The sequence below is a fragment of the Pelobates fuscus genome, chromosome 8 (assembly GCF_036172605.1).
Source record: "Pelobates fuscus isolate aPelFus1 chromosome 8, aPelFus1.pri, whole genome shotgun sequence".
Taxonomy (NCBI): domain Eukaryota; kingdom Metazoa; phylum Chordata; class Amphibia; order Anura; family Pelobatidae; genus Pelobates; species Pelobates fuscus.
The window spans coordinates 42224585-42250500 of record NC_086324.1 but is presented as its reverse complement, the minus strand read 5'-3'; the positions used below and the strand labels follow the sequence as shown (position 1 = coordinate 42250500).

Below are 25916 nucleotides of genomic sequence, written 5' to 3'. Positions count from 1 at the left end.
AGTGGCTCAGACTATAGGCGCCTTGGTAAGTAAAACGGAGACCAAAAAGCTGGAATTGTGGTATAAGAAGTTCACTGCAAATCCTCCACTTTCCTCCTGGACGTTTTTTTCATAAATGCCAAACAAGGATGTAGATGCAGGAACAAAATCTTTATTAATACAACACAGCATAAAATCTGGATCTCCAGTAAAGAATGTATTGCACAACGCGTTTAGACCGATGGTCTTTTTCAAAGTGCTGAATTACATAACAACTTGTAAAGTTTAAATATCTAAAAAAAAAGGGTGCGTTTTCTGTCTTTGTTTTACCGTTTCCGGTTGCGTCATTTCCCCTCAGAGTACTTCCGGGTCAGCGGTCATTTTTCTGTCTCATTCGGATGACGAACTTCCTGTTTCGTGAAGGGCGTAATAAAGATTTTGTTCCTGCATCTACATTCTTGTTTGGCATTTATGAAAATAAAGATTTTGTTCCTGCATCTACATCCTTGTTTGCCATTTATGAAAAAAACATCCAGGAGGAAAGACGAGGATTTGCAGTGAACTACTTATGCCACAATTCCAGCTTTTTGGTCTCCTTTTTACTTACCAAGGCGCCTATAGTCTGAGCCACTTTCATAGGCTCAGAAATATGTGAGTGAGATATTTTCTTCTCCATTTGTTTTATCTTTATATACAGGCTATACTATGTCTTGTGTTTTATATTTTTAGGACACATACAGATACATGGTAATATTGCATGTTTTATTATTCTCATTTGGTTTATGTACCACATTTTTGCTCTCACTATATTGTTTATTATATTTTGTTGATTTTATCAGTGTGATTTGGAGTGACACACACTTGGTGATTTTGAGCATTTCTTTTCAATTTTTTCTTCTCCCCTTTTTTTCTGTTTTCTATGTTGTTGATGATGGTAAAGCATCAGGACAGGCTCGAAATGCGTCCAGAGTTACTTTAAGATTTTTCATATTTTTGTCGTCGTCCTTCTCCCCTCTTCTGGCAGGTTCGGGTATTTCCTTTATTGTATTATTGTATTTTTTTTATATTTTTCAAACCTTGGACTCCCTAGAGGGAGAAAGAGTCTGCATTAATTCACACGTGCTCGAAGATTTTGGATTGCCTGTCACTTATGAGGTCTGCACATATTTTTAAGCCATGTGTACAATTTCCATGATATACCTGGTGGATTATCCTGACATCCTTATGAGTGTGGACTGTTTGGCTGATTGGTTTTGATGATTCATAACAAAATGTTCAATATTTCTGTAGCATTTAAACCTGTCAATAAATGCAGAAAAAGTTTGGCCAACTTCTAAAAGAGAATTTTAGATTAAAATGTCCTTTGGCTAACATGATCCTAATATTCTTTTTGTACAAGCATATTTTCTTCTGTGTTACATTTTTAATTTTATACCCCATTGTTCAGAATTACAGACTCTGCTGGGGATTTTCAAATAAAACATCATAATAATATTAAGTATTTTATACACACCGTATGATCTGCTTAAATGATACCAATATTATATTCATATTGTCAGGAAAATAAAAAAGGCATGATCTTGACGAGAAACGGAATCTAAGATTTATCGCCTAGACAGAAAAAGCTTGTAGCAAATCTAAACAATATCTTTATATATATTTTAACTTTATACATACATACCTTTCGTACTTGTGTTGGACCAGGTTGAGCAGATTCCATTAATGTCACAGTGATCAGTTACCAATGGAAATAAATAATTCATGGCAAAGTGAATTAAGTCTAATTAGCAGGCTGTTTGAGTCCTTTGATGAAACTCGGCTCTAATTCCGTGAAGGGCAGAAAGTCCTGTCATCAGTCAGCCCTGAAAAGATTAGCATCTATTATGAATGAGGTTAGACACCCTAGTGAAGTCATGTGTGTCCTGGAGACAAACTTAATATGTTCTAGAATAGGACAGCGTTTGTCTCTCCAACAGATCACGGTTCCTACTGGGCCATTGTATGTACTAACAAGCAGAGATCACCACTCCGATCATTCTTGCCCTGTCTATCATCTTGACAACTGTGCAAATTCATTTGCCATGCAAAGCAGGGTATCGGCCTTGAATAGCTATAGGAAAACACAATAAACGGACAAGAAGTAATTGTAATTTTTTACGGTAGTTAGAAAGCTACAGAAAACACAAGTAGAGTAAACTGTTTGATAAAACCGTCAGATGAGTTGCGGTATCTTCTAGAAATGTTTCTGTTAAAACTTTTTTTTGTTTGTTTTCGGGCTATTAAAGAGTAAAAGTGTTAGAGCCCAAGTTTAGAGCGGGGGGAGAAAAAGTATTTTTGTTTCTTGTTTATCTATTATATGTATATTTATTTAGGTAGGTCTTAATCCATTATATAATGGCTGGTTCCACGAGACACTTGTTGAGACTAAGCATAGAATTAAAAGCAAGAAAAAAACCATGATGCATTCTTGTTGTTTGAGACTTCTGAAAAGGTCCATCCTTCATCCATGTCTCTCAACCCACAAAACTGGCCTATTATGTTTTGCAATGTCGTGGAAGCTGATAAACCCCACGTTCTATGAATTTTATGTATTTGTTTGCATAAGTATGGAAGTTCCAAGTTCACCCAAGTAGTTTTAGCAATGCTTGTTTTGCTAAAACTGGCTGGTAATAACACATGTCAATTTATATTTAACTGAACCTGCTGTTATATTAAAATGGCTGTCGCAAAAAAAAAAAAATTGGGGGCATTTGGTAAATATGATGTTTTTATGAAAGGCTCATAAACACGGCATTGGAATTTTATTGAAATTGTAATTCAGTCTAAAATTATCATAAGACACAGTAGGGAGTACTTTGTCTTATGGTAAATTCATACCTTGATAAAACTTGAGAAAAGGCAGCGCTCCTGCCATTAAGTTATCACAGCTGTCACTAGTAATGACTGTCGGAATAAGATATGATCTCGCTCATCGTGAGATAATATCTGTAGAGGCTTCGGCAGTCTTGTGGGAATCCCATAGACATCGGTGTTGCACCCTTGCGCATGCACGAGTGTATAGCATTCATATTGCCTCCCAGTGGATAACATTTTTAGTAGCTAAAGAAAGAAGATGGCAAAGCCAGCAGATGACTGTAATAAATCGCCATATCTCCACCCCAAATGGTGATATCACCATGCGTGATTTTTGCTAAATATATGAAAAACCCTTGAAGGTGACAGAGCCGTTTTAATATATATTTCACTGTTCTTATGTTGCACTCTTAGCCGGATCCTTTTACAAATTTGGCAAAAAGAATGTAGGTGGGTTTACAGACAGGGGGGTATATACCTAGACACATGGGTACCAAGAGGAATAGAAGACCCTTCCTGTAGATGTCAATCCACTTTCTATAGCACCCACTACAAAGTGCTGTGGAAATGTATGATGCAAGGAACGTGTGCACATTTTCCAAAATGTTTTTAAGCAATATAAATCTGTTTTAGTCTTTAAAGATAAACAGAGTAATACAAAATCCATGAAAGTATCAAGTCATTTCACGAGGCATTTGGTCAGATGGAGATAAGTAGTATCAATCTGCCAGCCGTAATTAGCCCGTAGATACTTGTATAAGGATCTCGTGATATTATAGGAACTGTTTCTGAAACAGAAGTTGCTCAACTAATCAAGGCTTGAATTGAAAGTGTATTGTTAACAATATGCAGTTAATGGTTTGTTTTGATTAGCTTTGATCAATCACAATGCATAAGAGCAACGGCACAGATAAAAGGTAGCCAGTATAATAGGATTCCGTTAACTACACATTTAGTTGTTACATAGTAATATAGGTTGGGAAAAAAAATACTGAAATCCATCCAGTTCAATCTTTTATACATCACGGTTTCTGTTTTTAACCCCTTAAGGACACATGACATGTGTGACATGTCATGATTCCTTTTTATTCCAGAAATTTGGTCCTTAAGGGGTTAATCCAAAAAAGGTTAAAAAAAAAAAAAAAAAAACAGTTTGAAGCAAATTTCCGATTCTTACACAAAAAAAAGGGAAAATAAAACTTCTTGACTTCAATATGGCAATGATATTTGTCTTTAGATCAACAGGTTGTTAACCCTTTCTTGGCAGATGATGTTCCAGAACTGTCATGATGTAATGGGACTTACTTAAATCATTAAACTGATTAATATTCCGAATATTAGTAAATATTTGGCAAATAGTCTCCTTTGCCAAATAAAACAAACATGAATAATTAATTTTAAATGATGAATAACAGATGACGCTCACAGCATTAAACAAAACCGTGACATTGTTTGAATAATTTGTTCAGCCAGGAATTGTTCAGAATTAACATGAGAATATTAAAATAGGTCAAAATTGCCAAGTTGTCTCTAGTTTAATTAGTTTGGTCTAAAATCTTCAAAGGTCTTCAAAGGTTACTTTTCAAATTTTCCCCGTTTCCTAAAAAAATGGTTAAAGTAAGTTCAAACACTTACTAATGTATTCAGGTCTGTTTGTGTGTATCTGTTTGGTCCAAATTTTCCCCTCCTGCATATTTAGGGAAACCGCAAAACCCTTACTGCAAAATCCAATGTAGGTAAGAAATGGACTTCACAATGAAGTTATAAGGCCCATTTATAAACTATGGTGCAGCACTATGTTTGTCTGCGTCTATAGTTTGCTTTGTTTGTGTATAAAGTGTGTCTGTGTCCATGATGTAAGTAGGACTTATTTTAAGTCTATAAATGTGGGATTTAATTTAAATGTGTTTAATGCTTATAACAAAACTCGTAAAGAAATTATCATAATTTACTTTGTATTACTCATATTTGCCAGATACCTTGCCCCTATAGCCGTGCCTTAAGCTTCAGACCCTTTCATACTCAGTCCCATGTTCCTTTTCCAAAATCTCACAAAAATAGAACTCAAATCTGTGTCCCTTCCACCTAGGAGAAAAATTGAACAATTCTCTAAGCAAGCGTTTCCTAAACCAATCCCCAAGACCCACCAACAGTCCAGGTTTTGTCAGTATCCCCATTGGAATAAAACAGGGAAATACATAAATCCTGGACTGTTGGTTGGCCTTTAGGACTGGTTTGGGAAGCACTGCTCTAAGGTCTTCCAACCCCCGGATATGTACATATTTCAGTAATACTAAGTGAAAACATTAATGAGCATAGGTTGATCTAGAAGGCAAAATATTATAATTTTTAATTTCTTTTTATGAAAGTAGAAGTAATCATTACAAGACAGGAGAGCGTACTTTCTTATAGAAAACAGGCGGGTTGCACCTTTAACAGAAACCTATCTAATTATCTTTCTGTACTGAAACATATCTGCATACACATTTTCTTTTTTGTTTTTTGTTTTAAATATGGTATATATAAAGCATATTAAGAAAGAAAGAATGTTACGAAAGTATTCATAGAGTAATCCAATACAGGTATAAATAATAGCTACACAACAATATACATAGGGGATGCATACATATTTTCGATAGCATATTGATATGCACATTTTCTATTTTATTTCAGCCTCACGTGAAAACTTCTATAAGTCAATTTATAACATTTGCCCATACAAGTGTCAATGACGTGAGTGTTAAATATCAGCAGAACGAAAAGCATTTTAACTACACGACTCCTAAAAGTTTCCTGGAACTTATTAAACTCTATTGGAATCTTCTTGGGAAGAAAAGAAATGAGTTGATACAGAAAATGGAAAGGCTGGAAAATGGTTTACAAAAGCTTCAAACGACTGCTTTTCAGGTAAGGGCGTGACATTTTAGCTGTCCGTAAACGAAAGGAACCCCATTCATTCTGAGTTCATGGGGCAAAAGTAACCCTTGAAGCTTTAGAGGCGTGTATGCTCAAAGATTCTTCCTATAATTATAGATTTACTATCAACTCTGTGATTGCTGAGAATTAATAAAATAAGTTATTGCAAATTTTAGACCAGAATGGCTGAATTGTGAAAATATATTCAGCCATATTTCCAGCTCAGTTATTTTGGCCTTATATTTAAAATTCCCAAGTGACTTTCGTTCGTGGTCGAGCCAAGAACTCGTTCTTGTTCGTCGTAAGGGTCACACACATATGGAACCAGTAGGAACAATGATCCCTATCCTATCCTCACCGATTCAAATTTTAACTCTGCTCTTCGTTTCATATGGTTTAGTAACCCATGGCCCTATTTCTTTGTGCTTATATAAGTCTTGTTCTTCTATAAGTTTAGACGTTTCCTTCTCGTCTGAACACTACTCAGGTTACACATGAAACAGGTAACTACATTCTTATTTTGAACATTAGTCTGATGATGCAAAACCTGATCCAAAACATCTGATACAGATTTTACGTACTACAACCATTTGCAAGAATATTTAGTTTTATGTTCTGCAGCCGCCTTTCTTTAGTCAACAAAAAAGCTAACAACAAGAAAGTATGTATAAAAAAAAGTTTTTTTATATAATCAAAGATAGAAAAAGTCCACTGAGAGAGATGACAAAATGTGTGGGGGAAAAAAACTTCCAAAAACCGAGTTGCATATATAAGCACCTTTTAAGTAGAAATGTATATGTCCTATGGTTATTGACACACAATTGTTAATAGATCTGTAAAATGTTACTATAACTTTATGCCCTCTGGAAACAAATTTTGGTATTTGTAAAAAACTAAATTATTGTGTTAATGAAACAAACCTCCTATATGAAAAATCAGTAGCCAGAAAATTAACTTTTTTTATTGCCTCCAAGCTAGTATTTTGATAAATACATGGAGATAATTGCACATCCTCTAGGGGAACAAAATAATTATATGTGTTTGTGATAAAGCCCAGGGCAAGGTGCATTCCGTAAGCTAAGTGACTTTAATATAATTGAAAATGTGTCTTAAAACTTAATTATCCCATTCTCTACTGTAATAATCCAGGTGGAAGACTTGAAGTCTAAACTTGCCATTCAAGAAGTAGAACTTCAACAGAGAAACAGAGATACCGAGGCACTCATAGCCAAAATAGGACAACAAACCGAGAAAGTCAATCAAGAGAAATCAATTGCAGATGCAGAAGAACGAAAGGTATGGAGGCAGGTTATAGGACTGAAACAGATACTCTCAGTTCTTTGACTAAATTAACAAACTTCATTGACAAATTTTAGTGAAAGCTGTCTGTGCTGTTACTATAACTTACAAACAGTAACACTAACTAGCTGTCTGACACAGTGTGTGCCATGGTGACACATGTTATGAGGGTGTTTTATTTTGTAATGATTGGAGGACACAATAACTTAAGTAGTAAATGAAAATGTACTGTTCGGTAAAGACTGTGACATTCGAGCACATAAAAAATGGAGAGATCCTTGTAGGAGATTACATTTAAAGGGGCATGCATCACTTAACAGTGCCAGCAAGCAAACACTTTTAAACTAATATACAAACGAACAAAAATAAAAAAAAAAATGTTGAAAAGTATGTAATAAATAATTATAAACATACTACAAACTTGGTCAGATTGAATTATTGGACAAACTTCTCAACTAGGGGAGTTTTTCTTTCTAAAAAATTAGCATAAAGAAGATTAAAACTTGTTTTGAAGGGACGGAGCCTGATCGTCAAGCAGAGTGGATGTGTGTTGCATGAGCAGGGCCGGTGCTAGGATTTTTAGTTACACAGGCGAAGATGCATTTTGGCGCCCCCAACCCTCATTAAAAAAAAAAAAATGCATCTTCACCTGTGTGTCTTTCCTCCCAAGCCACAGGCACACAGGCATCATTTTTCAGTCACACAGTCAAAGTCATACAGGTACACTGTCATACAAAGACAGAAATAATCATACAGAGACATACAGACACATACAGTCAGAGACATACAAGCAGAGATATACATGCATACAGAGACATGCAGGCATATAAAGACATACATGCATACAGAGGCATACCGTCATACAGACACATACATACAGACAGGCATACAGAAACATACATACAAAGACATTCAGGCACATACATACAGACATACAGGCATAAAGAAACATACATACAGAGGCATACCGTCATACAGACACATACAGAGGCATACCGTCATACAGACACATACATACAGAAACATGCATACAAAGACATACAGGCATACAGAGACACACACATATGTACATACAGAGACATAAAGGCATACAGTTACAGTGAGTGTGTGTGTGTGTCTGTCAGTCAGTGTGTGTGTGTCTGTCAGTCACTCAGTCAGTGTGTGTGTGTCTGTCAGTCACTCAGTCAGTGTGTGTGTGTCTGTCAGTCAGTCAGTCAGTGTGTGTGTGTCTGTCAGTCACTCAGTCAGTCAGTGTGTGTGTGTCTGTCTGTGTGTGTGTCAGTGTGTGTGTGTGTGTGTCAGTGTGTGTGTGTGTGTGTCAGTGAGTGTGTGTGTGTGTGTGTCAGTGAGTGTGTGTGTGTGTCAGTGAGTGTGTGTGTGTGTGTCAGTGAGTGTGTGTGTGTGTCAGTGAGTGTGTGTGTGTGTGTGTGTGTGTCTGTCAGTCAGTGTGTGTGTGTGTCTGTCTGTGTGTGTGTCAGTGTGTGTGTGTGTGTGTGTCAGTGTGAGTGTGTGTGTGTGTGTCAGTGAGTGTGTGTGTGTGTGTGTGTGTCAGTGAGTGTGTGTGTGTGTGTCAGTGAGTGTGTGTGTGTCAGTGAGTGTGTGTGTGTGTCAGTGAGTGTGTGTGTGTGTGTCAGTGTGTGTGTGTGTGTCAGTGAGTGTGTGTGTGTGTCAGTGAGTGTGTGTGTGTGTGTCAGTGAGTGTGTGTGTGTCTGTCAGTGTGTGTGTGTGTCTGTCAGTGTGTGTGTGCATGTGAGTATGTGTGTCTGTCAGTGTGTGTGTGTTCGAGTATGTGTCTGTGAGTTTGTGTGTGTGTGTGTGTGTGTATGTATTTTTCTGTAAGCCTGTCTGTATGTATGTATCTGTATGACAGTATGCATGTATGTATGTATGTATGTGTCTGTATGTCTTGTACGTATGTCTCTGTATGCATGTATGTAACTGGATGTATGTTTGTCTCTGAATGTCTGTATATATGTCTCTGTATGCATGTATGTAACTGACACACACACACACTCACTGACACACACACACACTCACTGACACACACACACACACTCACTGACACACACACACACACACACTCACTGACACACACACACACACACACTGACACACACACACACACTGACACACACACACTGACTGACTGACTGACTGACAGACACACACACACTGACTGACTGACAGACACACACACACTGACTGAGTGACTGACAGACACACACACACTGACTGACTGACTGACTGACAGACACACACACACACACTCACTGACTGACAGACACACACACACACACTCACTGACAGACACTCACACTCACATGTACACACACCGTAATTAATTATCTAAATTAAATTTAAATTCCCCACCCAGCCTCCCTACCTGGAGTGCTGGCGTGGGTCTTTCATTGGTGGTCCTGTGGGGCTGCTGGATTAGGAGGCGGCGAGGGAGCTCTCTGATCTCTCTGACCGGCTCCCTCGCAGGCAGTTTTCTGATGCCGCGGGAGCCGGAATATGACGTCATATTCCGGCTCCCGCGGCATCAGCAAAAGGCGCGCGAGGGAGCCGGTCAGAGAGATCAGAGAGCTCCCTCGCCGCCTCCTAATGAAGTTCAGCGCCGCTCCAGGGATCCAAGAGGTGACCAGGCAGGAGGGAGCACTTCCCTCCTGCCGGTCACTGGAATTTTGCGCCCCCAGAGCCGGTGCGCCCTAAGGCGGCCGCCTGTGCCGCCTTATGGACGCGCCGGCCCTGTGCATGAGCTCCTTAGCCTGGCACAACTTTTAATCGAATATGCAGATCTCACGGTAAAACTGCTTTTATTGATAAAGAGACACATAAGTGAAAGATACCAAACTTGGGGCCCTCCTCAACTGGATTGCCTGAATTGTGATTTGCGGCATTCTAGCGAGACAGGTGCTGGAGAGACGGCTGTTTTCCTGGCGCTGTTTCCTGCTGATCAGATCTGGCCTTTCAACCACCCCCATCCCCATTTGGACCTGTGGGGGTTATTCCGGTCCCAAAAGTCCACCTGCCGTAATACTCATGTTTGCGGCAACAACGTAACTTCCAGTTATCGTTCTATCGGGCCACATGGCTTCCAAGATGGTGGTTATCCCAACCAGAGTCTCCACTACGTTAATTGCAGCATTACTGACTAAGCTGGATCACATCTTAGAGAGTTTTTGGTCACGTTTGGAAATAAGACTGCAAGGCATAAAGCCACCTACAGAGTACAGGCGAGGCAGCTCAGCATCCCCTCACTCCTGGTCCCGAGGTGCTCGGTGCAGGGCCTGTGACGGTCCGGAGTTGGGCTTTAGCCATGTATGCTTCCTACGAGACCACTCAAGATGGCGGCTGCTGCGTGTGGGTGATCCTATTGACAACCTTTGCAGGCTTGCAGCTGTCGGTCTCAAAATACAGCACTCTGTTGGACTATCTTCCAGGGGCCAAGCAGTTGGGAATCAGAGGAGGGCCTTAGGTGTTCTTGGCTGATCTCAGATGCAGAGTGGCGTCGCCATTGGCCAATATTCTATGAGTTAGACTCCTGCCTTTTAATTTGCTCTTCTACAACTTACCAATTCATTTAATATTTATATTACTTTAGTCTATTTCAGGTGTTCCCCAACTTTTATGGGTCGAGACCAACTTTTGAAAACAGTAATTTTTCGAGACCCACTTGCTTTTAATCCATATTTAAAAAATGAACACCATGGCAATCCACTTTAGAGGCATACAAATGGCACACCATGGCAATCTGCTTTAAATGCATACAATTGACACACCATGGCAATCAGTTTTAGAATCATAAAATTGGCACACCATGGCAATCAGCTTTACAGGCATACAATTGGAACATCATGGCAGCTTTAGATGCATAAAATTGGCACACCATGGCAATCAGCTGTATATGCATAAACTTGACACATCAGGCATACAATTGGAACATAATGGCAGCTTTAAATACATAAACATGGTATACCATGGCAATCACTTTTAGATGCATAAACCTGGCACATCATGGCAGTCAGCTTTAGAAGGCATACGATTGGCACATCATGGCAATCAGTTTTAAAAGCATACAATTGGCTCACCATGACAATTAGCTTTAGGTGCATAAAGTTGACACATCATGGCAGCTTTAGAGGCATACAATTGGCACACAATGGCAATGAGTTTTAGATGCATACAACTGGCATACCATGGCAATCAGCTTTAGATGCATACAATTGGCAAATGGTTTTAGAGGCATAACATTTGCATATCATGGCAGTTTTAGAGGCATTATTTGGGGTATCATGGCAGTTTTAGAGGCAGAAATTTGGCACATCATGGCAATCCATTTTAGAGGCATACAACAGACTACATACTCACAGACTCAGTCAGAATCAGAAATTCTGTGTACGGCTTTTTCATCCAGGAACCTCTCGCTGAGTATCCCAGTGGTGGAAATAATGTAGAGAGGGTCCTGGTGCAAGTATGTTTTCTGGGCCAATCTCTAGTGCAAGTGTGGCCAAAAGGTAGATCCCCATCTGTCGGAGAACTTCAATAATGCGATGCCAGGTAGGGATCTACCATTTGCCCATTGTTGCAGGATTATATTTGTAAGCAATGTTTGAGCGTTTGAATGTAAGCATGTTTTTTTATATTAAGTATATGTGTGCATGTATGGGTGTATTTGTATGTACTGTTGCCATTGGAATGTAGTGGTGTACTTGTTTTTGTCTGAATGCAGGGGTGTTTGTATATAAATTTTGTGTTTTAATCCAGGGCTGTGTTTGTATGTAATGTTTGCGTTTGGTTGCAGTGCGTGTGTAGTGGATGCAGTGTGTGTTTATTGTGTATATAAAATATACATATACACAATGTGTGTTTGAATGTAAGCATGTTTTTGTATGGAGTATGTGTGTGAATGTTGATGTTTGAATGCAGGTGTGCATTTGTGTGCAGTGTATACACATACAAACAGACACACAGACACACAAAGACACAGAGATACACACAGACACACACACACAATGACATCTAGTTTCCCACACACAGATACACAATTACTCATGTAAACAGATATACGCTGACACACAATACACACATGCACACACAAATACACACACACTGACACAAAAGGACACACAGATACACACAGAGACAGGAGGTGAGGGTGACAGTGTGTGGGGGAGGTGAGGGTGACAGTGTGGGGGGCAGTGTGAGGGCAGGGTGAGACGGTGTTAAAGTTGGTGAGCAGGGTGAGAAAATGTCACAGTGAGGGGGAAGGGGGAGAAAGGGTTACAGTGTGGGGGGCAGGGGAAGAAAAGACTACAGTGGGGGGGCAGGGTGAGAAAGGGTTACAGTTGGAGGCAGGGAGAGAGATTTTAACAGTGGGGGGTAGGGAGAGAAAGGGTTATAGCGTGGGGGCAGGGAGAGAGAGCGTTACAATGGGGGGCAGGGAGACAAGGGGTTACAGTGTGGGTGGAGCAGGGAGAGAAAGAGTTAAAGTGTGGGGAGGGGGGCAGGGAGAGAAGGGGTTACAGTGTGGGTAGGGGCAAGCTGGGTCCTAACTTTGTTTTCAATATAATACATTCCCTGGTGGTCCAGTGTCCTCCCTGGTGTTCCGGTGGGTTACCTCTCCGGTCTGCAGCTCCACGGGGTGCAGAGCTGCAGACCATGTGATAGAAGTCTCGCGAGCACCCAGAGTGTTGCCATGGTAACGCTCTGGGTTCTCACAAGACCTCTATCACACGGTCTGCAGCTCTGCACCCGGAGGAGTTGCAGACCACAGGTGCTGGGCTCTTTCTGGGCAGACTGATTGGAGGCGCCTGGCGGCATACAGGACAAGCCGTCGGGCACCCTCCTGGTGTCGGGCCCATGGTCATGGACCAAGGGCCCGACTAATCAGTCTGCCTCACAGTCTCCTAGGTCCCCGGTGGCCCTGGAGGTGTGGGTCAGTGCGACCCACTGGGAATCACCCGGCAACCCACCAGTGGGTCGCAACCCCTGCTCTATTTTATTTTGACTATTCGAGTTTGCATTGTTACCAATAGCTATGTGTTTTGTGCATCACTTATGCTTATTTCTCTGATCAGTTAAACGCATTTTGTCTTTGCATGGAAGTCATATCTCACATAGCTGCGTATCTCGTTATTTGTTTCTTTACTTATTGTATTTTTACTTTCATGGGTCTCATTGCTCAAAATGTCTGTGTGACAACGTCTATCTGACATACACAACCAATGGCTACATGTATTTACCCTGGACATACTTGAAAACGAGAGAAATCTCAATGCATCTTTCCTGGTAAAATATTTTATAAATAAATATGATGGTTTGACTAGCATTATGTTCTTGTGGTACTTTTCAAACAAAAATGTGGCGATATATATGTACACATTGTTCGATGCATATGACCACTGAATGCTGTACCTTGCGCGCTGTGTTCATGTTCAAGAGTGACTGTTCATCTCACCAACAAAGCCTGCTCAATTCCTATAAGTTAATGTAGTGCAATGTGCCATATGTTAGCTACTCCTATCGAGTTAATTGTAAAATATAAATAAATGCTACTAATTATTTTTTTCCTTTAAATCAACACTCCAGACTGGAAATGACCCTCTATGCATTATATAGATAATACGTTGGAAAATATGCCAAAAACAAGTTAAATTTTTTTGTTGCAGGTACATTATAACTTAGTCTTCATCATGGGTAATTTCACGAAGGAACAACGGGCAAAAATAGTGGAATTTTATTTTCAAAACTGAGACCACTATTTGACAAGTAGATCATTTAATGAAATTCACAGATTAATTGTCATCATCAGATGTCATCTTCCGCACCTAGTCAAACAGTTCTGCATACGCTAAGCATTCGTTGTATGTAACATCACTGAAATTGGTTAATTAATAAAAAAAAAGTTATTGGCTCGTCAAACCCTGCTCTGAATTTTGGCCCACCCTGTAGAAAAGATACCTGCAGTTACTGCACCGAGCCCTGCCCATTGCGTTTTAGTCAGACCAGGAAGAGGCTAGCAGACCTAATGTGGCTGCTGACAATCCCATTTACAGTATTGTGAATAAGTCTGCACAAAGCATTCACTCGAGTTACAAATGTGCATGTGCACACATGCAGCTAAGCAGGAAATCAATGAGAAGCAATGGCTGTCATTGGATTATATTAATGCATAATCGTAAGCTGTATTTATTTCCTACCTATGTACAGAGTATATTCCCCAGCTCTGCGCATTAATTATTAACATAATGAGACACATAAAATGTGTTTCTAAAAATAAAATTAAAATAAAGAACCTTTATTTGCCTATTTTTACAGTTATTATATGTTGATGGACACTGCCTAGATCATACAGATAATACACTTTACTAATATTTAATATACAAGTGTATTTTCAGAGAGGGGGTGCAATGTATGATCAAAGGTGGCTATTTGTCTAAATAACGACGCTATCAATCATTTTGCATGTTCCTAGCGTGAGAAAATTGTTTCTCCTCCCATAATCCTTGTTTCGTAGTGACTGTGATCAAATAGGTCATTTTAGGATGGATTTATTAATTTAAATAAGAGTGCATGTTATATAAATTGATTTTACAAAAACACACTTTATACAGCAAGCAATAATTTGTATCCAAAGTATTAGGGATCAGCTGATTTTATCTAAACATGAAATTCTATTTGCAATGACTTTCTGCTCATGTCATTGCCTTGACGAATGTCTAAAATCTTTTTGAGCACAGTCTCCAATTTGGAAATACTTAACAGAAAAGGCAGTACAGACATATCTAAATCAGTTATCACAGATATGCCGGGAATATTCTCTCTTTTGTTTAATTATGAGGAGTTTTCTTCAATACAATAAATCAACAGGATAGAATCACGAAATTAAATTCATTCATAGAACATGATATAGTTAGTACATAAAGGGTCAGTCTTGGCATCATAATCACTACAACTTACTATAGGGATTTTGGGTCCAGGAGTCCTCTAGCAACATCCCACTGTAAGTAGCCAAATTGTTTTAAAATAATTCAGCCTCTTTTTGTAATTTTTATAATGTGAGAGATCCCACTTATGCAATAATAGAGTTAGTGCTGTCCATGTTTCAACTGGACTCTTTTGGCTGACATAGTGCCCCTTTCAAGTGATATTAACCAATTCCTGACTTAAGTTCAACAGTTCTTTTGCTCAAACTGGTTGTTGATGATTTTATATATATATATCTCAAACATTCCTTATTTACCTTGTACAATTATTTTAACTTTCACTTTTTCAAATCTAATAGTTGTTGAATAGTTGTTGATTTGTATAATTGCAGTGGAATTTTTTTTTTTAGAAACTGACTTGCAAATTTAGTTATAAAATCCTCTTCATAATTTAAAATATAAAAAAAAAACCCCCAATGTTAGATGCATTACTTGCATAACACACGGGTCAGAATAATTTTAACCATCTTTATTCAAAATGTTTTAAATAGCAAATAAAAGGTTGTCTCACAGTGGAGATGCTGGTCATTTTCATATGTAAAATAAAATTTAAAAACACACTACAAAACAAAATCAAACAATTACATTAAAATATTATTAAAATATTATATATCTTTTTTTGTCTGATATTAAAAATGACTTAATGCTAAAAAATAAAATCATCATTGTGAAAAAACAAAACCAATGGTTAAAAGCCATGAGTGTAGAATTGGTTTTATTATTTCATTACATTTTGATAAATTAATTTACTAGATAAAATTGCTCACAGTTTAATGTGTTTCAGAACTAAAAATAGTACAATTTGAAAAACACTCTAAGGTTTATAGAAACATAGAATGGGACGGCAGATAAAAACCATTCGGCCCATCTAGTCTGCCCAGTTTTCTAAATACTTTCATTAGTCCCTGGCCTTATCTTCTAGTTAGGATAGCCTTATGCCTATCCCACGCATGCTTAAACTCCTTTACTGTGTTAACCTCTACCACTTCAGATGGAAGGCTATTCCATGCATCCACTACCCTCTCAGTAAAGTAATACTTCCTGGTATTATTTTTAAACCTCTGCCCCTCTAATTTAAGACTATGTCCTCTTGTTGTGGTAGTTTTTCTTCTTTTAAATATAGTCTCCTCCTTTACTGTGTTGATTCCCTTTATGTATTTAAATGTTTCAATCATATCCCTCCTGTCTCGTCTTTCCTCCAAGCTATACATGTTAAGATCCTTTAACCTTTCCTGGTAAGTTTTATTCTGCAATCCATGAACCAGTTTAGTAGCCCTTCTCTGAACTCTCTCTAAAGTATCAATATCCTTCTTAAGATACGGTCTCCAGTACTGCGTACAATACTCAGAGTGAGGTCTCACCATGTTCTGTACAATGGCATGAGCACTTCCTGCTGCTCTATTACATTGTCTGCCTACCTTTAAGTCATCAGAAATAATCACCCCTAAATCCCTTTCCTCAGATGTTGAGGTTAGGACTCTATCAAATATTCTGTACTCTGCCCTTGGGTTTTTACGTCCAAGATGCATTATCTTGCACTTATCCACATTGAATGTCAGTTGCCACAACTCTGACCATTTTTCTAGTTTACCTAAATCATTTTCCATTTGGCTTATCCCTCCTGGAACATCAACCCTGTTACATATCTTAGTATCATCAGCAAAAAGACACACCCCTTACCATCAAGACCTTCTGCAATATCACTAATAAAAAAATATTACATTCAAGTTTATTCCCTAAACTTGAATTATTATCAAATGAAAAGTGAAATGCAAAATAAAATAATCGTAAAGTAAAAGTAAACGCAAGAATAGCCAAGTTGTGACTTTAACAGAGTTGGGGAATTTTTCCAAATCATCTATTGCTGCCTAAATTTTGCAATTCAGGTTTCATTTAGTAAATAAACCCATAAATGTAGCTGGCTCTGCCCATATACAGATCATTTTTTTTTTAATTTTTCTGTTCTATTTTTCACTCTACCGAAATAATACATTTCTTTTCTTTTTTTTTTTTTTTTTTACCATTTTACTATCCATTACATTTTTGTGGCTTTTCTGCAGTAGAACCAGTGCATTATGTTTCTTCCGTAGCCGACCACATCGACAATATTCAGAGTATGGATTTTTCTGGAGTCGCCTAGTGCTCACATGTATCGTAACACTCGGATACGCGGATACAGCACAGCTCACTATCGTTGCATCCTAACACAGAGCATCTCATGCTTTTTATGCTAAAGTATAACTATGTTACAATTAATGTGGTCACTATTATATTTAGTTTTCCTTCTGTTACAGATTGCTACCATTCAGGCAGAAATAACCAAACAGCAGCAAGAATCGTCAGATGACCTGGCTAAAGCAGAGCCTGCCCTGCAAGCAGCGAATGCAGCTTTGAACACCTTAAACCGAGTAACTTGTTGTTTTTATTGAGTCATTTTGCACTTAGAAGCTTTAGAAGAAGTGACGTTTCCGTCCCAATACCTTTTCTTTTGTCACTGTTCTAACAATGAAACAGTGTGATAAAACTAACAGTATTAATGGAGAGCTGGAGCACTGTGCATTTTTTAGGTAGAGTTCCGGATACTGGAAAACATGAGATAGATAATGGTCACTGGTCTGTATTAAGCACTGGAAACGTTTCTTTGTTTGTAAATTGGGTAATAGTAACATCCCCAGGATGTACTTGAAAACCAGAGTAATCTGAATGTACCTTTCCTGTTTAAATACTTTTGTTGTTATTATTATTATATTCGGTTCTATCTGTGATTCTGACTCCTTTGTTGCCCTCTTTTAACCCATTGATCTTCGCCAGTAGTTTAATGATTTGCATTAATTTCAACCCCACTGGCATTAGTGGAACTTAGCTTTAAAGGAACAATATTTCTATCTGATATTTCTATGGTTAGGCAGTGCAACAGGAATACCTTGAGTTGTTCCTAGGATTGGAGTACAGACACATCCTGTTACATCATTTGTCCCATCATAGTACGGAATTTGTTTTGTCAGGTCTGCAGTTATCAAAGCTATTCATCCTATTTTTTTTTTTCATTCATATATTTTTTTTTCATTCATATCCTTTTACATGCCAAATAATGATTTCACTTATGCTCTTATTCACTGAAATAAAAAGTGCAGGCAATAAAAGACTGACTTTTTAAATAATGTTTGGAAATGTAACTGATTCAATACAGGATTATTTACTAGAGAGAGAATTAAAATGTGAATTCAACGAGAATTTAAGGCCAAAGAAACGTAAGTAAAAAAAATGTCAGTTAAGCTGTTTTGACCTTAGTTGAAATTCACTTTGAAGTCTCACATTAGTAAATTGCCCTGCTAGTTTTGAATTATCACATTTCTTACTTTCACTACTATCCAAACTTACCTCTAAATAACACATTTTCCAATGGCCAGTTAAATCTTACAGAGTTAAGAACGTTCCCCAACCCACCAGCTGCCGTCACCAATGTAACTGCCGCGGTACTAGTCCTATTGTCAAATGGTAAAATCCCAAAAGACAGGAGTTGGAAAGCTGCAAAAGTATTAATGAGTAAGGTAAGAAACTTTGTTCCTCTACAAAACAACAATAAAATTCAGTATTACTATTTTCATATTCTTTAAATATTCTCCTTTCTTGTTTACATGTTCAAAAGTGTTTAATTGTAAAGAGGCAACTTCCCTGTTTGTTAGTTTGTTTGCTTTTGTACATCAAATAGATCCAGGTTTAATAGTACTTAACATGGGCTCCCAACGTTCCTCCAATGCTACCTCTAGCTGTCGGGTGTCTAATATCATATAATTCTCTTCACCGACTCTAGGTCTGTGTGGTGTTTGTTAAGCATAAGGGAGGAAGCCTAGAACTACATTGACCTATGCTTGGTAAGTTGGAGAGTCTGAAGATCTCCACAAAGAGGGAATAAGTGACTTGGCTGCTTCCAGCACAGACAGCTCTCTATTTAGGAGATTTAAGTAAATTAAATTTTAAGCTCCTTCCTTCCCTTTGTAAGGTTTCATCATATATTATTATTATCGCCATTTATATAGTGCCAACAGATTCCGCAACGCTTTACAATATTATGAGAGGGGGGATTTAACTATAAATAGGACAATTACAGGAACGATAGGTTGAAGAGGACCCTGCTCAAACCAGCTTACAGTCTATAGGGGGTGGGTTATAAAACACATTAGATAGTAAATAGCAAGCTGATTTCTTCTGGAGGGAAGGAGAAGGTGATGCAGTTCCAAGTAGTCAGTAGCACTGGACCACCAGGGTAATTAACCTAACAAATTATTGTGGTGGATGAGTGAGACCAATGGGAATGGGAGGAGAGAGGGAAATGGACAGAGATTAGAGGATAGAGTAAGTGGAAGCTTTTAGCAGGGATGGTTTTGAGGAGACAGGGAGAGGAACCTTGCAGGATATAGAGCTGGGTTGGAGAGAGGACGAGAAAGGGGGATGGAGTTGAGTGGAAGAGAGGAAGATGGATTATAAGGAGAGAGATGGAGTTAGTGCTCAGGTGTGAAAGTTGTAGGGGAGATAGGGTGGTGGAGCAGAGGCTTCAAGGACAGCAGGACCACCATCAGGAGAGTACAGATTATAATCTGTCAAAGATACAGGCCATGCTTTCAGGGGACGCAAGTGGCCCTGTAATGCTAAGTGGTCCAGTTGGGCACCGGACCACAGTGCAGAATCTGTTGATGGTATGATCCTTTTTTTTTTAATTCCTTATTCTTGTGTGCACAAAGATACATACAGGCAATATCAAATCATTTTCCCCAAATACCCCGCATTGTAGATACTAAATACCATATTATACCTTCCAATGGGCATGCAGGATACATAGCATACAGTGCACTTTTTCTCTCCCAGAATAACATGTTTTGTATCGTAGTGTTGTAGTGATCACAGGGGCTCTTGGTCGTCTTATGCGTAGAGGAGTCCTATCAAACTACACTTGGCTTGGGGGATCAATCTATGTAGGCCCGCTCCACCCATTCCCTCTCATGTTGGTTATTGGTCGTATTGCTTTGATCCCTCTAGCCTCAACTTTTAAATATTGTACAAGTACCTTCTGTTGTAGCGGGTAGATTTAGTGTCGTCTATATGCCTGGTCCTATATGTTTCTGTAGCATATTGATCCTAATTTATGGTGATCCACTAACCCCCCTATGCGTCTCCCCATGATCACCTTATCTCAATTTTCATAGCTAACAACTGCCTATTAGCCTTCTTCATTTTGGTGCGTTTACGTTGTACTGCTATGAAAGCTAACTGTGCTCTGAGAGTGTTCCTTTATTTAGAACTACTTGCCCCATAGGAGGGGGCGTGAAAATAGACAAAAGTATAGAAGAGAATAGGAAGGAAGAAAAGGATAGGAGATGTTAAGAAAGGAGATGGAAAAAAGGGGGGGGGGGCCCTGGGAGTAAGGGGAGGGAGCACCTGGAAGGAAAAGAGCGGAGAGGCCGACAGGAAGGTCTACATACCCAGAGGACTACTGTCCCATGGTTGGTATGATCCTTTATAAGGTACATCCTCTCCACATGCACGGCTGCACTGGGAGAAAATAATGTCAGTTCTCAGGGGAGGCAATGTGGGAAGACAGAACCCTCCCATCACAGCCCCATGAGTACAGCCCACAGTGCCATATGCACAGTCAGTGCCAGTTGTAGGCTTCTTAACAGACCTCCTTCCAGAAAGGTGGTATAAAGGAGCACTGCCACCAGATACAGAGCCGTGTTCCAGGCATGTCTCCGCTCCACACTGCCATCATAGAGGGGATATATTCTCATGAGTGGTGTGTAATCTCTATAGTGTATAACATCAGCAATGAACATGTTTCTAATTTACTTCTCCTGATCTTATGCTTGTTTCTGCTACCTCATACACATCTAATTTCTCAACTATAGAAATTTCATATGACCTTTCTAGGTCACATCTACGGTACTGTATACTTCTAAATAGTTGAAGAGAGATGTAGATATTGTCTTGTCTTGTTTATGCATAGATTCTGCATTCCTAAAAACCCACAATAATGTACAGGTAGTCCTTGTTTTGCGACCTACCTGTTTTACGACGGCTCGCACTTACGACCAGCTCTCTCGCGAGGTGGTAAGTGCGATCCGTCATGGGAATTAGAGGGATTCCCTGCTCTGCTGCGTTTTTCTGTGTTCTGGGATATTTTTCCGAACATAAATGAACGCAACAGAGCAGGGAATCCCTGTAATCTATGTTCGGGGAAATTTCCCCGAGCATAGATTAGAGTGACTCCCTGCTCTTGTGCGTTCGTCGAAATGTCCCTAAACACAGACATGTACACCAGAGTAGGGTAAATTTGCCCGAACATAGATTAGAGTGAGTCCCTGCTCTGGTGCGTTCATCTATGTTCGGAGAAATTTCCCAGAACATAGAAGAACGCAGCAGATCAGGGGATCCCTCAATTCCTCTCTTACCAATCAATTCCTTCTACGACTGGGTCTTAGGAACGGAACCTGATCGGTAAGTAAGGATTGTCTGTACTTATAAATCGTTATATCACTGGTAAAACACTCACAGCATGTTCCCCTGTTTTCAAAACCAGTTTGTTCTGATCATTGATAAAGTTTTTTCCTTTCGCTGCATTTAGTAAGAATGTCCTACAATCACACCATTTTACGCAAAGTTCCTATCAGTCCTTTTCCAGATTTGGATATAATTCCTATTCCTAATTTGATATAGAGACACATACTCAAAATAAACAAAGGCTTCTTTCCATTCTTCTGGAGAGAAATCTTTCCTCTTCAATCCATGAGTGGAATTCCAAGATCAAAGATATGGAAGAGTTGGTACACACATCCCAGGACAGGAAGAATTCATTTTCCATCTTATGTGTTATCATAGGGTGAACCTTTCTCATATGACATTTTACATATTATTGTATGTGCATTCATTTGCCATGGTGGTACTAGAGTTTGCATCGAATGAGCCTTTGTAGGGTTCATGTCTACTCTCTGAGAGTTACATATATAGAGCAAATTTCTAAAAGTGAACCAATCACTGTGAAAACTAATAGAATGTTCCTGTGGATTGCCACAGTTTGTGGACCTATTGCCTCACAATTTCTCTTTATAAAGAGTCCCTTTGTGTTCCTTATTTCTAGGCCTAACTTCTAACTCTAATACCTAACTTAAAGCCGTGCTGAGAGTACACGGCTCCATGTCAAAGGTGATATTTATGTCCTAAACATTTTGGACTGAATACTATATTAGGATACAGAGACCAACATATGTTTATGCCCTTTGTGTTATATTATTTATTTCATAGAAAATCCACACGTACCCAGGAGGTATTGAAAAGTGAATCAAATCATTATGCTCTTGACATTTCTATTGATAGAAGCAATTTCTCTGTTTACATGTATTCTCTTTAGGTGGATGAATTCCTTCAAAACCTCATCCATTTTGATAAGGAACATATTCCCGAGGCCACTGTTAAGGCCATAAAAGATGACTACCTTAGGGATCCTGAGTTTAACTCTGAATTCGTCCGAACAAAATCATCAGCCGCTGCAGGACTCTGTGCATGGGTTATTAATATCATCCGATTCCACGAGGTAAGTGGATATCGATTTTATTATGTAATTACACATTTTTCATTTATGAAGTCTGATGCTCATGGTGTTTAACTAATAGGAGACCTGATATATGAACAACCTCAAGTCATATCTATATATATATATGTTCAAGTAGAGATTGTAGCCGTATTAGTCCAGTGATGTAGATGTAAAAAACAGATACAATTTGTATCTTGTAATACCTTTTTTATTGGACTAACAGAATTTTTTAATGACAAGCTTTCGGGAGAACCTCCCTTTCTCAAGTCTGAAGCATTTCTGAGCAAGACGACACATAGAATTTAAAGTTGAGTTGTGATACAGGGTAGTATCACAACTCAACTTTGAATTCTATGTGTCGTCTTGCTCAGAAATGCTTCAGACTTGAGACACTTTTCATGAGTCTAGCTGGAGAAATGCCTGAGCTAGCTTTATGCATCAGGTCACATTCACAGACACACACTGCCTGCTCTTTATGTACAGTATTACCAAAATTCAGGACATGTGGGATGTACAACTACATGGTAAATTGAAAACCAAATTTACAAAACCGAGGCCAAAATTGTTGCAGTGGATATTTATATTAGCCGGTTCCAGAGTAAAAAAAAAAAAAAAAAAATGATCTCTCACAATAGGACATATAAAATGTGCCAGTTTCACTGTTTAACATTGATGTCAGCTCATAATGGTCAGCAAAAGAATAAAATGAATAATGAGCTGAGATGATCGAGTCACCTTTAAATAATAAAATTGACCTCACAAATTTTAGTATATTATAGGGTATTTATAAAGAGCAATTCTCCAAGGCAGCATAGCAACAAGACGACAATTTAATCTGTTTCCATAGCAATTGCTCAAGTTTTTGAACTCTGTGACAGATTTGATCTTTATAAATAACCCCTGTGTTTGTTGATCTTCCACAACAAGTTATATCAGCGTAGCATCTTTCTGAACTAGCAGACTCTTTACTAAATCCTCACCATCTTTAAAGGCCCAGTTCACATATTAATTGTCACTGGCATTCTGAATATATCACTAAATGTCTAGGTTTGTGAATATCTGATGCAATTCTTTTTTTACTAAAAAAACAAAAAAAAACAAAAAAACAGCTGAACATATATGCAGCCTTGATTTTTCTTGCTATAGTTGCTCAGCAGTAGTGATCACGTGGTCTCTTTAACTCACTAAGAACCACTGACGGTCTGTGTCATCATAACAATCTGGTCTCCAAGGATCATATTCCAAAATAAAATGACCCACTCAATCAAAGACTGCAGGGTGATATAGAGCAGCAAAAACTGAATAAGCCGAGCATTGCATCCTAACCTAGAGAGAAACTATAGTGCCAGGTAAATAAAGCTGTTTTTATGGCACTAATATTATTATTAGGATTCCACAGCTCCCTATAGTGCCCCCCTCCGTCACACCCCTCCTCCCCCAACCCCCCGCCCCTTCCGTGGTGCAGAAGGGGTTAAAAAAATACTTCAGTCATTTACCGGATTCCAGCGCCAATGTCCCATTGTGCTGGTTCAGGCTCCACCTCTGCTCCTTCCCCACCAATGTCAGCCGTCAGTGTGGACCTAATGTGCATGCTCGGCGAGCGCCGCCCTTGCATTAGGTCTTTTAGGGTTTCAAGTGAAGCTGGAGGTCCTCAAGCATAGTGACCAAAAGCCGCCCAGCCACCTGGAAGTCCCTCTAGTGGCCACTAGAGGTGGCATTAACCTTCCGAGGCAATTATTGCAGTTTTTCAGAAACTGCAATAATTACCATTGCAGGGTTAAGGGACCTGGGACACTGCACCCAGAACACTTTAATGAGCTGAAGTGGTCTGGTTGCATATAGTATCCCTTTAAGGTTTTTAGGAACCAGATTCTGATGACAGTAAATTGTAATGTTTGGTGCTGTGAGGTTAACCAAGGATGCTGGTAGAAAAATATAAGATATTTTTAATGCAAGCCGGCATGATACATGCTTTTTTATACTAAAACCAAAACGTATGTTTCTAACTATTAAAGTGCCCAAGTAGAAGAATAATAAATAAATAATAAATTATCTTGGCGTAGCATTTAATACATCCACATAGAAGTCCACATTTTTTTTCCTTATTTATTTATTTATTTATTTATTATTGCCATTTATATAGCGCCAACAGATTCCGTAGCGCTTTACAATATATATCCTTTATCAGTAAAGCTATGATAACCACACTATTGTTTTTATTAATAATGATAACAATAAGAATAGTAATTTTGTATAGCAATGCACCCTTTCTATATATGTTTCCATTATGTTACCTCCAGAATGGTGACATAAAGTCACTTTATGTATATGTGACCTGTGAATATCTCACAAGCACTCCTGTTATTACAGATATACAGGTGACTTCTAAATTGAGGCTCTTGGTGTTATAATCATGCTTCAAACCTTTAGAGGGACATAGAAACATAGAATGTGACTGCAGATAAGAACCATTCGGCCCATCTAGTCTGCACAGTTTTCTAAATACTTTCATTAGTCCCTGGCCTTATATTATAGTTAGGATAGCCTTATGCCTATCCCACGCATGCTTAAACTCCTTTACTGTGTTAACCTCTACCACTTCAGCTGGAAGGCTATTCCATGTGTCCACTACCCTCTCAGTAAAGTAATACTTCCTGATATTATTTTTAAACCTTTGCCCCTCTAATTTAAGACTATGTCCTCTTGTTGTGGTAGTTTTTCTTCTTTTAAAAATGTGAAATTTGTGGCACCCCTTAGTGATGAATGTGATGAGTAAAATTTGCACTGTCAGGGTTAGCGATTGCTGCCTTTGGGGGCTGCCCCCCGTTTTGGATGCCCCTTACACCACCCTGGCATTGAAACATGCCACTGACAATATTTCCTGAGTTTTCTAAAAGCTACACTTCTCTTAAAAATCCTGTTTCTTCCACATAACCGATAATGCCTATAACTTGTAGCAAAGCCAGTTGGTTATTGTTCCATTCTATATGTTTAACCCTTTGAAGGGAAGATTAGATGTTCAATGTATTGATCTATCTGCCTGATCTGAACTTCTTCCTGGCTCCTGAAGGGTTTCCTGTTTCCTCAACTATGTCAATCTATTAGCATCCTGTTAATTCTAGTGTTAGTATGATGTATTTTCACCGATAGCACATTCATCACAAATGGATATAAAACTTAGAGAAAGGTGTATGTTCTCATTAATTGTGAGAGGCCCAATTCATCTTACTGAGAATAATTAATGCCAGTTGGGATCTTTAATTTTTCACTATTTGTCATGATGAATATTTAGTTTT

General features: G+C 38.7%; 1 protein-coding gene across 1 annotated transcript in view; it reads left to right on the top strand.

Annotated features, from left to right (window-relative positions):
• The window catches only part of LOC134571235 (dynein axonemal heavy chain 11-like), a 260314-nt gene that overhangs the window by 160558 nt on the left and 73840 nt on the right, over positions 1–25916 (top strand). The window contains exons 55-59 of the mRNA XM_063429407.1: positions 5506–5739; positions 6898–7044; positions 17330–17443; positions 18446–18586; positions 22438–22620. Of these exons, the coding sequence (XP_063285477.1) occupies positions 5506–5739; positions 6898–7044; positions 17330–17443; positions 18446–18586; positions 22438–22620 (819 nt within the window). The remainder of the gene's footprint in view (positions 1–5505; positions 5740–6897; positions 7045–17329; positions 17444–18445; positions 18587–22437; positions 22621–25916) is intronic.